Source organism: Capra hircus, chromosome 21, assembly GCF_001704415.2.
Source record: "Capra hircus breed San Clemente chromosome 21, ASM170441v1, whole genome shotgun sequence".
NCBI classification, from domain to species: domain Eukaryota; kingdom Metazoa; phylum Chordata; class Mammalia; order Artiodactyla; family Bovidae; genus Capra; species Capra hircus.
Genome location: NC_030828.1, coordinates 16,375,207 through 16,391,181, shown reverse-complemented (window position 1 = coordinate 16,391,181; position 15,975 = coordinate 16,375,207). Strand labels below are relative to the sequence as shown.

The following is a 15,975-nucleotide window of genomic DNA, read 5'->3' as shown; positions in this document are numbered from 1 at the left end:
AGTGGCAGCCAGCCTGATCCTTGACGAGTTGAAATCTACTTTGCAAATAATCATCTCTACCATGTGGGCATGAGTGTTAAGTCCCTTCAGTCGTGTCTGACTCTTTGCAATCTCATGGACTGTAACCCACTAGGCTCCTCTGTCCATGGGGATTCTCAAGGCAAGAATATTGGAGTGGGTTGCCATGCCCTCCTCCAAGGGGTCTTCCCGGCCCAGGGATCAAATTCACATCTCTAGCATCTCCTGCATTGGCAGGCAGGTTCTTTATCACTAGTGCCGCCTGGGAAGCCTCATCTCTACTATACCTGCTGCCTGTATTACAGTGATCCTGATTTCCCCTGTAAGACAGTAGGTTTCCTGAGGAGGATGGAAACTCTAATCACCTCCTTGAACATGTACCCTAACCCCAGTGCCTTTCACAAAGTAGGAGTTTAGGAAACATTTACTGAATAAAGAGCTCCAATCACCCTGACCTCCAGCATATTAAGCTCCCGATCCCAAGTGGCTAACACTCCCTTGAGAGACCCACAGTGCTGGGAAATCAGTCCTGTGGACAAACAGGGTCCTGATGAATCAAGACTTGGCCTCTCACCTTTCTTGAGCACATGACCGTGACTGCAGCTTTTTATTTTTTGTAAATAATTTTTATTGGGGTTCAGTTGCCTTACAATGTTATGCTAGTTTCTGCTGTGCAGAAAAGTGTGTACATATGTGTACACATATCGTCTCTTTTTGGCTTTCCTTCCCACTCTGGTCATCACAGAGCATTAAGCAGAGTTCCCTGTGCTGACAGTAGGTTCTCAGCAGCTATTCTAACACAGTAGTGTATATATGCAAGTCCCAGTCTCCCAATTCATCCTAGCCCCCCTCTTCCCCATCTTGGAATTCATATATTTATTCTCTGTGTCTGTGTCTCTATTTCTGCTTTGCAAAGAAGTTCATCTGTAACATGTTTTTGGCTTCCCAGGTGGTGCGGTGGTAAAGATTCCATCTGCCAAGGAGAAGATGTGGGTTCGATCCCTGGGTCAGGAAGATGTCATGGAGTAGGAAATGGCAACTAGACCCATTAATCTTGTCTGGAAAACTCTGTGGACAGAGGAGACTGGCAGCAACATTCCATGCGGCCACAAAGACTTGGACATAAATGAGTGACTAAGGACACACACATAACATTTTTTCTAGATTCCACATGTATGTGTTATTATATGGTATTTGTTTTTCCCTTTCTGACTTACTTCACTCTGTATAACAGGTTCTAGGTCTACCCATGTTTCCACAAATGAACAATTTCATTTCTTTTCATGGCTGAGTAAAGCAGAGACATTACTCTGTCAACAAAGGTCCGTGTAGTCAAGATTATCGTCTCCCCAGTGGTCATGTACAGTTGTGAGAGCTGGACCATAAAGAAGGCAGAACATCAAAGAACTGATTCCTTTGAACTGTGGTGCTGGAGAAGACTCCTGAAAGTTCTTTGGACAGCAAGGAGATCAAACCAGTCAATGGTAAGAAAGTTCAACCCTGAATATTCACTGGAAGGACAAATGCTGAAGCTTAAGCTCCAGTATTTCGGTCGTCTGATGTGAACAGACGACTTATTGGGAAAGTCCCTGATGCTGTGAAAGATTGAGGGCAGAAGGAGAAGAGAGGCTCAGAGGATGAGATGGCTGGATGGCATCACCTACGCAATGAACATGAACTTGGGAAATCTCCAGGAGATGGTGAGGGTCAGGGAGGTGTGGCATGCTGCAGTCCAGGGAGGAGCGAACAGTCAGACATGACTTGGCAACTGAACAACAACAACAATATCCCACTGTAAATACGTACTGCACCTTCTTTATCCATTTCCCTCTTGATGGACGTTTAAGCTGCTTCCATGTCCTGGCTATTGTAGAGAGTGCTGCAGCTTTTAAAAAGGCTATCATGGCTTACTCTTGTGGTTCTCAAAGTGAGGGTTCCAGACCAGCAGCATTAACATCACCTGAATACTTATGAGAAATGCAGAATCTTGTCCCTTAGCTCAGATCTAATGATGAGACACTCTGGGAGTGGCGTCCAGTTATCTGTGTATAAGTGAGTGCTCTGGGTGATTATGACATATAATTAAGCTTCCAAACAACCAATCATAGCAAAGTTTTAGGTCTCAGAAGCTGTTCTGGCTCCAGAGACTGAGTGGCCCCTGAATCTGATTATCTCATACAAGTTTATTCCATCTGCAATTACCCATTTCTCAAAGTTGGTAACTATCTCAAGCTATTTCAGGGCATCCTAGCAGGGGTTCTTTTTTAACCCTACATGCAAATTGTCAGCATTCTTTCTCCTTCCTCATGCAAAGCTCCAGCAAGATCCCAGTTTGTTACACACAGCCTCACTGCATTATGGGCAGTGTGATCCTCTGAACATTTAAAGGATGCTCAGAGAATCTGTGCAAGGATGCAGGACCCAAGAAACAAAGAGGTGGGGTTATTGAGAGAGAAACATGGCAAACAGTGACCTCAGCAGCAAAGTGAAGAACACTATGATGGGCAGGAGCTGTGGGAAGGACTCAAAAATAGTTCTTTCTCAGTCATTTTCATGCCTAGTAGACTTGTAATACCACCACAAACACCAATAAAAATGGTATAGGACAGCGGTTCTCCAAGTGTGATCCCCAGCCCAGAAGCAGCAGCATCACGTAGGAACTTGTTAAAAACACAAATTCTAGGCTCCATCGCAGACCGACTGAATCAGAAACTCTGAGGAGAGGGACCTTGCCACCATGTAGCAGCTTTGATCACACTCAATTTGGAGAATCTCTGGTGCATTGGACAGAAGCTTGGACTCTTGAGGAAGACCATCATATATACACTAACATGCACAAAACAGAGAGCTAGTGGGAAGTTACTGTATGGCACAAGGAGCTCATCTCAGCCTCTGTGATGACCTAGAGGGGTGAGATGGGAAGGGTGGGAGGGAGGCTCAAGAGAGAGGGGAAAACACAACATTGTACAGCAATTATAACCCAATTTTAAAAAGATCATCAGTTTCAAATCTTTTAGGTAGGTAGTGTTAGTCACTCGGTCATGTCAGAGTCTTTATGATCCCATGGACTGCAGCCCATCAGGCTCCTCTGTCCATGGAATTCTCCAGGCAGAATACTGGAGTAGGTTAACACTCCTTTCTCCGGGAAATCTTCCCGACCCAGGGATCGAACGCGGGTCTCCCACATTGCAGGCAGATTCTGTACTATCTGAGCCACCAAATCCTTTAAAAATATTGAAATCAGAAAGTCTGCATAAGCTGCTATACCAGTCTTGGGCTATAGTAAGCATTCAACACAAATTCCCTCCGCAGCCCACTACGCCCACCCACCCCCCAATGCCCCGCCTGCCTCTTCCATCTCTTCCTTCATTTTCTTCTTCTTCCTCTTCGTCTCCTGCATTTTCAGTGTTATTACCATCAGCTGCAGCAGCATAATACGCAATGGTGGCCAGAATGACATCCCCAGATCCAAGGTTGGCCATCCTGCAGCTCCTGTTCCTTCTCTGGCAGGAGAGGGGAGAGGATAGATGTGAAGCCCCAACTCCGGCACAGCTGCAGCAGCATCTGTGCTCAGAGCCCAGAGTCCAGGTGCTGGGAGGCTCTGCAGGCAAGAGAAACCTGGCCACCAAGTGCGGAGTCTGCCTCACTCACATCCTGCTTCCAGTCCCAACAGTAACTGGAGGCTGGGAGCTTGTTGTAAATTTGCTTAATTGAGCAGTTGAGGTCTTTATCGACCTGCTGAGGAACTACTTCTAGAAGCCTGCTCCTAGAAGCCTGCTGCTAGGCTCACAGCCACTTTTATGCCTGGGCTTCACTTTGCATCTTCTCCACCCTCTCTGTGTCAAAGACCTCTGCAATCAACACCTCTCTTTTCTGCTCTTTTGCTTTTTTAAAAAACACAGATCTGAGAAACAGTCCAAAATGCAGAGGGCAGGGGCAGAGGAGCTGGCTGCAGTACATGAGCCAGAGCAGGGGGCTGTGAGAGATCAGCAAAGCAGGGGGCAGTTTCACAAGGGCTGGGAGAAATTCGAGATTTGGGGAACACAAGCTTACAAAGTACGGTGCAACCTGGAAAAATTCAAGCATTTCCTCATCCAGAGGGACAGAATGGAAAAGGTAGCTATTTCATGACTGAGAAGCTCTGAAAACTGTAATGATGGAGAGAAACCCAGAGGTGAGAGCAGACAGAAAATTAGATATTGGCTTGCAGTGCAATATTATGTTATTGTTTAGAGGGGAACAGCTTTTTAAAAATGGTTAGAGTCTACAGATAGCGTGATTGGAAAACGGCACTCTGGTTGACTGCTTCATTACCCCAGATGTACTCAGGTGGAGAGAAATTGGAAGGTGTCCAGAGAGAAGCAATGAGACAGATGAAGGGAGTACAGAGAATAATATGAAGACATTAAGCATTGTTTGGGCTTCCCTGGTAGCTTAGCTGGTAAAGAATCCGCCTGCAACACAGGAGAACCCAGGTTGGATTCCTGGGTTGGGAAGATCCGCTGGAGAAGGGATAGGCTACCCACCCCAGTATTTGTGGAGTTCCCTGGTGGCTCAGCTGGTAAAGAATCTGCCTGCAATGCGGGAGGCCCAGGTTCAATCCCTGGGTTGGAAAGATCCCTTGGAGAAGGGAACAGATACCCACTCCAGTATTCTGGCCTAGAGCAATTCCATACAGTCCATAGGAGTGCAAAGAGTTTGACATCACTGAATGACTTTCATTTTCACTTTTCAAGCATTGTCTAGTCGCCAAGTCATGTCAGACTCTTTTGTGACTCCATGGACGGTGGCCTGCCATGGACTGACTCCTCTGCCCATAGAATTTCCCAGGCAAAAATATTGGAGCAGGGAATTGTCCCTACTCCAGCGAATTGTCCAGATGCAGGGATTGAACCCCCTTTCTCCTGCATTGGCAGGCAGACTCTTGACCACTGAGTCGCCAGGGAAGTCCAAATAAGAACACAGAAAGGAATATACTGTGTGTGAAACACGGCTGCTTTGGCCCCAACAGAGGGTGGGTGAGCAGATGACGGGTACCTGGGAGACACTCGCGTTATTCATGGAGAACGTATAGGCAGCCTCGCACGATGGTGCCTGCCTGTGTGTGTTGGTCACTGGGTCCTGTCTGACTCTTTGCAACCCCAGGGACTGCAGGCCACCAGGCAAGAATACTGGAGTGGGTTGACAGCCCCTTCTCAAGGGCTCTTTCCGACCTAGGGATCAAACCCAGGTCTCCTGCATTTCAGGCAGATAGATTCTTTACCATCTGAGTCACCAGGGAAGCCCACAGTGGAGCTTACATTAGCCCTAATCAAGTGAAATTAAGGAATGTGTTATTTGGTTGAAATCCAGGAAACCCTAGACACATATTCCACTGGGGCAGAGATCAGCGACAGCGTTCCTAAGTGTTACTCCCTTTGCTTGGGATGTTCTTCCTCTTAAACTTGGCATGACAGGCTCCCTCAATAATTCAAGTCTCAGCTTAGGTGTCACCCACTCAAAGACCTGACGTCTCTAGGAGAAGACCTCTCTGCCCATGCAAGGGTCACTGCGGACCTCTGCCCTTCTTCTATTGACCCCATAGAGCAAGATGAAATTATCTTGCAGACTGAACTATTTGCTTCCTTAGTGTCTGACCCTCTGCTGGAACATTTGCCCCCAAAGGTCAAGGATCTTGTCTATCACATTCACCGTGAGGTCCCAATAACTAATCGCTGTTCCAATAAACACTCTCCCTCATAAAGCAGTGAAGTCACGGCAGTACCCTGCTAAACGAGACGTCTCTATGTTAACTTATCCAGGCCATGTAGAAACTTAGATTTTATCACTTTCATCTTTTTTTTAAGAGGAAGAAGGTTGAAACCCAGAGAGACTGCGTCACTGCGCAGCAGTAGGCGCGAGGTCTGAGATCTGAAGCCAGGTTCTCTAGCTTTAAAATCAGCACTAACGCATGTGCGTGGAATCTATAAAAATGGTACGGATGAGTCTATTTTCAGGGCAGGAATAGAGATGCAGATGTAGAGAGCAGACGTGCAGACACGGGATGGGGATGAACTGGGAGATTGGGACTGAAGCACGTGCTTGCCATGTGTAGAAAATCCCTCTAGATTGCTAGAGGGAATCTGCTGAATAGCAAAGGGGGCTTGGCTCGGTGCTCTGTAATAATCTAGGTGAATGGAACATGAGGATGAGAGAGAGGCTCAGGAGGAAGGGGACACACGTACACATATGGCTGATTCGCTGTCGTACAGCAGAAGCTAACGCTGTAAAGCAACTATATCCCAGGAACAAACAAGCAACGCTCTTGATCCCGGCACCGCTCAGCATGTACCCACTGTGCGTGCACGCTCAGTCACTTCAGTCGTGTCCAATTCTGTGTGATCCTATGGACTGCAGCCTGTCGGGCTCCTCTGTCCATGGGATTCTCCAGGCAAGAACACTGGAGTGGGTTGCCACACCCTTTTCCAGGGGATCTTCCCGACCCAGGTGTACCCAACTAATATGTAATAAATAAGTGAGTCAATCAATACATGAGTGAGTGAAAGAACAAGGATTTGAGTCCAGAACATCTACCCAGAGCAAGAAGCAAGAAACATACTGAGATTCCCCAACTCTGTGACGGGTGAATCCTAAGTGACATCCTTCAGATGCCATCCAACTACAGAGGCAGTTCCCGTGCAGATTACCTGTATGGTGTTGAACAGGATCTCCATGCCCTGAGCTGCCAGGAAGGCCTCCCTGCCTGACCGGAGCTTGGCAATATGCTTGAGGCAGAGCAGAAGCGCCCGGCGGATGGGAACGAAGGAATTGGCCGTGTCGTGGCTGTGCCAATCCTGATGCAGCCTGAGCAAACGGGGGACGTAGCTTCTGTTCACTGCCCTGCGGCTGTTAGACTCTGAAACCAATGGGAAAAGGCAACATCAGTCAAAGGCTCTCCTGGCCACACCCCCCTGAGGATGTCCAGTGTCCGTGCATGCTAAGTCCTCTTAGTCATGTCAGACTCTTTGCAACCCTGTGGACTCTAGCCCACCAGGCTCCTCTGTCCATGGGATTCTCCAGGCAAGAATACTGATGTGAGTTGCCATATCCTCCTCTAAGAGATCGTCCCCTCCCACAAAATACTAATTAATCATAAAAGGATGATATTAATTTTCCAGTGTAGAAACTGATATCAGCTTAATCAAGTGACCAGGGTCAACATCAGACAAGATGTCCTGAGAAAGACACAGCATCAGTTGAGTATCACTACTGTGGTATTCCTGAACCAAAATGCATAACCTGAACGTAACCACGAGGAAAATCAGCAAACCCAAAATGAGGGATATGCTGTAAATATCTGATCTACACTTTTCAAAACTGTCAAAGTAGTAAAAGGCCAAAAAAAAAAAAAAAAGACCAAGGAATTCAGCTAACAAAGACCAAAAAGACATGACACAGGGATATATGTATACATGTACAGAACAAAACTCAACATTCAAAAAACTGAGATCATGGCATCCAGTCCCATCACTTCATGGCAAATAGATGGGGAAACAATGGAAACAGTGATAGACTTCATTTTCTTGGGCTCCAAAATCACTGCAGATGGTGACTGCAGCCATTAAATTAAAAAACGCTTGCTCCTTGGAAGGAAAGCTATGATCAACAGAGACAGCATATTTAAAAGCAGAGATATTATTTTGCCAACAAAGGTCCACTTACTCAAAGCTATGGTTTTTCCAGTAGTCATGTATGGATGTGAGAGTTGGGCTATAAAGAAATCTGAGCACGTTAAAATTGATGCTTTTGAACTGTGGTGTGGCAGAAGACTCTTGACAGTCCCTTGGACAGCAAGGAGATCCAACCAGTCCATCTTAAAGAAAATCAGTCCTGAATATTCATTGGAAGGACTGATGCTGAAGCTGAAACTCCAACACTTAGGCCACCTGATGCAAAGAACTGACTCGCTGGGAAAAAACCCAGATGCTGGGAAAGATCAAAGGCAGGAGGAGAAGGGGACGACAGAGGATGGGATGGTTGGATGGCATCACTGACTCGATAGACATGAGTTTGAGCGAGCTCTGGGAGATGGTGAAGGACAGGGAGGCCTGGTGTACTGCAGTCCATGGGTTCACAAATAGGATGGGACTGAGCAACTGAATAACAATAGGCGATTCATATTACTGAACAGCAGAAACTGACACAATACAACACAATAGCAAAGCAACTCTACTTCAATAATTTTTAAAAAAAGATATGGCATGTAAGTATATAATGATAATTTAACCCCTGGACCAAAAATATTGTTTTCTTTTCCTACATAAGGCATCAGTGAAGCAGTTGGTAAAATCTGAATAAGGTGTTTAGATTAACCCAGTGCTGCTTTCCTGCTGGCTCAACGGTAAAGAATCTGCCTGCAATGCAGGAGACCTGGGTTCAGTTCTGGGTCAGAAAGATGCCCTGGAGAAGGGGATGGCCACCCACTGCAGTCTTCCTTTCTGGAGAATCTCATGGACAGAAGAGCCTGTCTGGAGTCCATGAGGCCACAAAGGCTGAGCGACTAGCACACTTAATTACACACTGTTTCTTCCCAGGAGGTTCAGTGGTAACGAATTCACCTGCAGTGCAGGAGACCTGGGTTTGAACCCTGGTCGGGAAGATCCCCTGGAGAAGGATCCCTGGGGATGCAGAAAGCAACGCATTCCAATATTCTTGATGGGAAAATCCCATGGACAGAGGAGCTTGGTTGGCTATAGTCCATGGGATTGCAAAGAATGGGGCACAACTGACTGAGCATGCAACCACGCATAGCATTATGTAAGTGGATATTGCTGGATTTTGATAAGCTATGCTTAGGTAAGTGAATATTCTTGTTTCTAGGAAATCCACAATTATGAATGTCTATAACTTATTCTCAAATAGTTCAGAAAAAGGAAAATTGAGTGTGAAGGAGAGAGAAGAAGGGAAGAGAGAGATTCACCAGATTTCCATTCCTTTTTCTTCAGTCTCAGTCGGCTTGGGATATGGTCATTTGAGCAAACTACAAGGCTCGATCCAAATGGAAAGGAAAGGACCCTGAGTGAGAGATAGAATGTCGGGAAGGCTGTCGCATTTAACAGATGTGTTGTGTGTTTTCCCCAAAGAGACTGGAAGCCCGTTTATATGTCATCAGGGGCCTGGCTGCATCTGGGAAAGGAATTCCTTGGAGTCAAGCCACCCAACAAGAGACTGGACTCTTATGTGGTGACGAGCAAGCTGACACCAAAAATACCCAGGCAGAGGCTGGAAGTCCACCCAGCAGGGATGTGAGGATGGGGCTTCCTTACGTCCTTCAGGGAGCTGGAATAGCAAGATCTTACAGGGCCTTTCCCCTCTCCCACACCACAACTGCAGTTTCTTTAAGTTTTTACCCTGGAGTAGAGAAAGTTACCAATGTTAGCAATGTTGTGACAGCTTTAGGTACATGGCAAAGAGACTCAGCCATGCATATAGGTGTGTCTACTCTCCCCAAACTCCCTGCCCATCCAGGCTGCCACATCACGCTGAGCAGAGTTCCCTGTGTTCTACAGTATCGCTGTATAACAGAGTGATTCAGCGGACACGCCTGCTATATTTAAGGCGGATGCATAGCAAGTGTGTACATGTTGTTAGTTGAATGACTCTGCGTGAGACCTCCCATAAGACCCCTCTGATTGATGTATGGTTTCTGCCTTTTCCCAAGATATGGTCTCTCTCTCTCTCTTTTTTAAATATTATTTATGTATTTATTTATTTGGCTTCCCAGGTGACACTAGTGGTAAAGATCTTGCCTGCCAATGCAGGAGACGGAAGAGACACAGGTTCAATCCCTGGGTTGGGAAGATCCCCTGGAGAAGGGCGTGGAAACCCACTCCAATACTCTTGCCTGGAGAATTCCATGGACAGAGGAGCCTGGAGGGCTATAGTTCATAGGATCGCAAAGAGTAGGATCGGAGAAGGCAATGGCAACCCACTCCAGTACTCTTGCCTGGAAAATCCCATGGACGGAGGAGCCTGGTAGGCTGCAGTCCATGGGGTCTCGAAGAGTTGGGCACGACTGAAGCGACTTAGTAGCAGCAGCAGCAGCAAAGAACAGGATACAACTGAAGTGACTTAGCATTTATTTATTTGGTGAAGGTCTTAGTAGTGGCACTTCGGATCAATTGTTGCAGCAGAAAAGCTCAGTAGTTGAGGCTTAGTTGCCCTGTAGCGTGTGGGATCTTAGTTCCTCAACCAGAGATCGAACCCATGCCCCATGCATTGCAAGGCAGTTTCTCAAGATACAGCTTAAATTCTCTTTGAAGAAACAAAGGGGGAAGAATGGTCTAAGATACTTCTCTCAACAGCACACATACTCCAGTTTTCATGTTAAACTCCTCACCCTACAGGGTTGGCAGGCAACCAACTACTTGTGGATTAGTGCAGACCTGCTTAGTAGATGGATAGGTCCTCTCTGGATTGTGGTTCTCTCTGCCCTTGCCAACTAGGTGCCCTGTAGAACTCTAACCAGCTGACTCTCAGGCATAAAGGGCCATAGCTTGCAGCTCTGCACTCTGACACTACATTTCTGCATTATCCAGACTGTTCACACTGGTTCATAGACAATCTATGCTTTTTGGCTGAGTGTGAGAGGGAGAGCTCCCTTGTGCTGTAATTGGATAAGCAAAGTTTCAGCCCCAAGTCAGATTTTTCCCTAAGACCATGTAAATGCCCATGAGTAAAAAAAAAATGACATGGAAATTGTGTTTTATTCCAGAAGGGTTTTCTCATAATGTTAATAGAATTCTCCTTTTATCTTGCTTGTTTGTCAAATTCTAAACTGTCAGGCTTGACTGAGCCCCACTGAGATTTTTTGACCCATTTGTGCAGTTGCTTTCTTTTTTTTCACTTTTCACAACATTTCATTTAGCCATGACCCTGAACTGAGACCGATGAGCTTTATTCACTCTGTGACATATTTGTGGTGGACGGTTTAAATCACCTTCATTACCTCCTTTAATGAATTATTCTTTTGTATCAGAAATATTTCTCTTCTTGGCTGGTCGTGGACACAGAGCACTGGAGTTCTTTGCTGCCTAAATGAGGTTCCAGCCTAGCCAATATCTGATGTTTAAAAGAAAATTGAGGATTAAGTAGGAGGCATTAAAGGAAAGTATCGCCTGCTAAAAAGATGACAGAATGGCAAAAAACACTGCACAGAGGCCCCGTGGGCAGTGGGAGGTTAAGCATTTTTGTCTTTCATCTGTTTTAAAAGTATGAGACAAATAATGTGTTATCTTCATGACCTTCATCTCCAGTTTTGTGGGGAGGGGGAGGGAGATATGGAGGGAAAAAATCTTTAATTATCTGTGAGAAAAATCCCTTATCAAATCCCGATGATTTTATTCATGGTTTCCTGCTAATCTTCTGCAAGCTGTCATGTTTACTAACATCGAAAACAGCTACACCTCTCCCCCATTCTCTACCCTAAGTCAGCCAGTCTTTCTCTGGGGATGGCTCGGGAGCTTTGCAAAAGTCAACATGCCTCTAAAACCCAACAAGAGGAGAGTCATCAAGCTGAACCAATGCAGAGAGGACCCAAAGAATGAAATGAGGGTGGCTGGGATCAGCAATTTCCAGGAGTTCCAAAAGGTTTGGGGGGAAGACAGTGCTTCTCCTGGGGAGGCCAGATAGCAAGGAGAAGATGTGGGCTTTCATACGCTGTTTTGGGTGAGCTCAGGGTTTGGGGGCGAGCAGGTGAGGATCCCCCAAACCCCTTTAAAATTGACAAGCTGCACTTTAGCCTGTTTACATAAACGGCTTCCTCCTAAGATTTTCTTGGGGGAAAAAGTTCCTGTTCTGTATTTTTTTTTTAAATTTCTGAAATGGATTGGTTTATTTTAAGCTGATGGGAGGATGGAGTGGAGAGGGCAGAGAGGACTTCTGAGAACCTTTAATTTAACAGCTCATCCTCCGTCCCTGCTGGCTCAGAGGTAAAGAGTCTGCCTGCCAATACAGGAGACGTGGGCTTGATCCCCTGAGTCAGGAGGATCCCCTGAAGGAGGGAATGGCAACCCACTCCAGTATTCGTGCCTGGAGAATCCCCAGAGAAGACCGAGGAGCCTGGCAGACTACAATCCATGGGGTCACAAAGAGTCAGACACAATTGAGCAACAGAGCGCCCCAACTCCCACTCCATCCAAAGGTGCACCTCCCGTCTCCATCAGCCCCCCCTTGGAGGCCTACGGCTGAGAGCCTTCTCTGGCCAGTTTCCCTGTGGCAAGCCCACCTCCTGGTCCCCGCCTCCCGTTAACTCTCTTAAGCTTTACTATTTCTACCTACCTCTCCAGGTTTTATCCCCCTCAAGTCTTCTTTGTAGCTAATTCTCAGTCTAAAATGTGGTCTCACAGTCTTATTTTTGCTCCTCATTTTTTCATAGAAGCTCAAATATTTTCTTTAGTACAGACCCCGATGATGTAGCAAATTTTATACTCAGGACAAAAACAAACAAAAAAAAGAAAGGGAATATGCCAAGATATCCATAGTACTTATGAGGGAGGACGATATTGATGATTCAATTTGCTGTGGATTTTTTAGCCTCAACTTACACTTCTCTGTAGCTTTTATTCTCCACGTCATCTACAATGAGCCTTAACAAGAGGAAAAAGATAGGTTACTCTTTGACAGGAAGTCCATAGACTATATGCCACGTCGTAAATGTTTGTGGGCAGGACAGGCAGTCCCCAGGTTGCCATAGCAACCAATGCACCTTTTCGGTCTTACCCCATCCCTTTCAAACGTGAATTATCTACCTCGCCCTTGAAGGTATTTGCGATCATGATCGTCTCTATAAAGATGTTTGTCTTTTAACAAGAAAGCTCAGAAACCTTTAAGGCTCAAAACCTGGATTTCTCATGGGGAATTTCTGGGCCAGGACAGGCTGGTAGAGAAGTAAGTGCCTGACGAGCCAGATTATTATTCCTGCAAGCAGCCCAGCACTCTGCTACTGTTATTTGGCAAAACCAGAGGGGATTGCCATGGATGCTCTTTGTTCACTGTATCTGAGAATTTTATCACCACTTTAGGGAAAAGTGATGACTCGAAGCGGAGGAAAGGTGGGAACCTGCAGCAGAGGGATGAGTGCACGCTTTCACAGCCACAGCTCTAGGAATGAGACACACGGATTAGCGCAGAACTCCAAACTCACCTTAACCATCACTGTATACTCCTCACTGCCTTGTCGGGCAGACCCTTCAGCTTTCTTTATGGATGCTATGCACAAGGCCATGACCTCCACTGCTTTCTAACTGTGTGACCTTGAGCATGTTACTTGACAGCTCTCATCACTAAGACTTGAAAAAAAAAAAAGAAACAAACAAACCTAATAACAATCTCCTCCTTGAGAGCTGTTGAGAAAATTAAATGAGGTAATATATATAAAGTAGATAGATTAATGCCTGGAATGTAATAAGCACTCAGTGTGCTAAATTGCTTCAGTCATTTCCTGTTCTTTGGACTGTATCCCACCAGGCTCCTCTGTCCATGGGATTCTCCAGGCAAGAATACTGGAGTGGGTTGCCATGCCTTCTTCCAGAGGATCTTCCTGACCCAGGGATCTGACCCAGGTCTCCTGTATTGCAGATGGGTTCTTTACCATCTGAGCCCACCAGGGAAGCACATAATCATGGTAAGCATTATCTATTTAAAATCCCAACACTTTGCTCCACCTGAGGTGAAGAGCTGACTCATTGGAAAAGACCCCAATGCTGGGAAAGAGTGAAGGCAGGAGGAGAAGGGGACAACAGAGGATGAGATGGTTGGATGGCATCACCTACTCAAAAGACATGAGTTTGAGCAAGTTCCAGGAGATAGTGAAGGGCAGGAAAGCCTGGCGTGCTGTAGTCTGTGGGGTCACAAAGAGTTGGACACAACTGAGCAACTGAACTACAACAACAATTTACTATTTCAACTGGCCCTCTGTAATCTTGGACAGCAAACTGCCAAATGCTCAGGACATGAACACATTCCTCTGGACAGCCTCATGCAAGAATAGGAGCACCAGGGTCACATAGCTGCTGATCTACATTTTGACTGTAACTTGTACCAGATGCATAACCTTGGGTAAGTTACTGAGCTACTCTGAACTACATTTCCACTATCTGCAAACATTGAATCAAGATAAAAAGGAAACAATGACCGCATCAACCTTACATGTCCATTATAAAGAGTGACTACATAGTGCAGCCCCTGGAACCAAGTATGTGTTCAATAAAAGCTCAAGAGGATGTGCTCAAACAAAAACCCTTTCCCCATATGGATTCCATTCAACCTTCACATACATTTCACCAGTGAGAATAGCCCAAGAAAAAGTTTCAAAAGAAGTAAAATTGATAAACAGACTCCTTCAATCCCCATGTAATATAACTGACATCTCACCCCAAATGGCCATCCCTTTTACATAGCTGCCTTAGACACCCCCAAACACACGCTGAGGATCATTTCCCAGTGTTATCCCAGGACCCCCTACATACAATGTCCTTAATGTAGACCTTCAGTTCAGTTCAGTCGCTCAGTCGTGTCTGACTCTTTGCAACCCCATGAATCACAGCACTCCAGGCCTCCTTGTCCAACACCAACTCCCGGAGTTCACTCAGATTCACATTCACCAAGTCAGTGATGCCATCCAGCCATCTCATCCTCTGTCATCCCCTTCTCCTCCTGCCCCCAATCCCTCCCAGCATCAGAGTCTTTTCCAATGAGTCAACTCTTCGCATGAGGTGGCCAAAGTACTGGAGTCTCAGCTTTAGCATCATTCCTTCCAAAGAAATCCCAGGGCTGATCTCCTTCAGAATGGACTGGTTGGATCTCCTCACAGTCGAAGGGACCCTCAAGAGTCTTCTCCAACACCGCAGTTCAAAAGCATCAATTCTTCTTTGCTCAGCTTTCTTCACAGTCCAACTCTCACATCCATACATGACCACAGGAAAAACCATAGCCTTGACTAGACGGACCTTAGTCGGCAAAGTAATGTCTCTGCTTTCAAATATACTATCTAGGTTGGTCATAACTTTTCTTCCAAGGAGTAAGCGTCTTTTAATTTCATGGCGGCAACCACCATCTGCAGTGATTTTGGAGCCCACAAAAATAAAGTCTGACACTGTTGCCACTGTTTCCCCATCTATTTGCCATGAAGTGATGGGACCAGATGCCATGATCTTCGTTTTCTGAATGTTGAGCTTTAAGTCAACTTTTTCACTCTACTCTTTCACTTTCATCAAGAGGCTTTTTAGCTCCTCTTCATTTTCTGCCATAAGGGTGGTATCATCTGCATATCTGAGGTTATTGATATTTCTTCCAGCAATCTTGATGCCAGCTTGTGCTTCTTCCAGTCCAGCGTTTCTCATGATGTACTCTGCATAGAAGTTAAATAAGCAGGGTGACAATATACAGCCTTGACGTACTCCTTTTCCTATTTGGAACCAGTCTGTTGTTGAGAAATACAGATTTCTCAAGAGGCAGGTCAGGTGGTCTGGTATTCCTATCTCTCTCAGAATTTTCCATAGTTTATTGTGATCCACACAGTCAAAGGCTTTGGAACTATAAATAGTTCTGTCTCTGGCAAAATTTACCCCAGTTGGATCCCATTACTAAAGCTTTTTTAGAAGACTGGTTAGTGCTCTGAGATCTTCTTGATTGATAATGGTTAACTGTTGAATAACTCATCCTTGATTTTGGTATGCACATATATGAGTACGAATATATACCAGGATTCCAGGTCCCCGTCATTCTTGAGAACGGAAATCATTTTCAACCATACAGCATAGTAGGACATCACGCTCGCAAGAAATTCTTGCCCAGGAAGACTAAATAGCTTTATTAAACAGCTTGATTTCCTTTTGTTTCAGGAACTTCATGAAAATTCATTCATATGAACTATTGGCAATTCAGCTAGCCCTTTTCAGGACAGTGGTCCTCTTCTCA

The 15,975-nt window shown here is 45.7% G+C and overlaps 1 protein-coding gene across 1 annotated transcript in view; it reads right to left on the bottom strand.

Annotated features, from left to right (window-relative positions):
- The window catches only part of AGBL1 (ATP/GTP binding protein like 1), an 843,984-nt gene that overhangs the window by 748,718 nt on the left and 79,291 nt on the right, over nt 1-15,975 (bottom strand). The window contains exon 5 of the mRNA XM_018066611.1: nt 6,705-6,913. Within this exon, the coding sequence (XP_017922100.1) occupies nt 6,705-6,913 (209 nt within the window). The remainder of the gene's footprint in view (nt 1-6,704; nt 6,914-15,975) is intronic.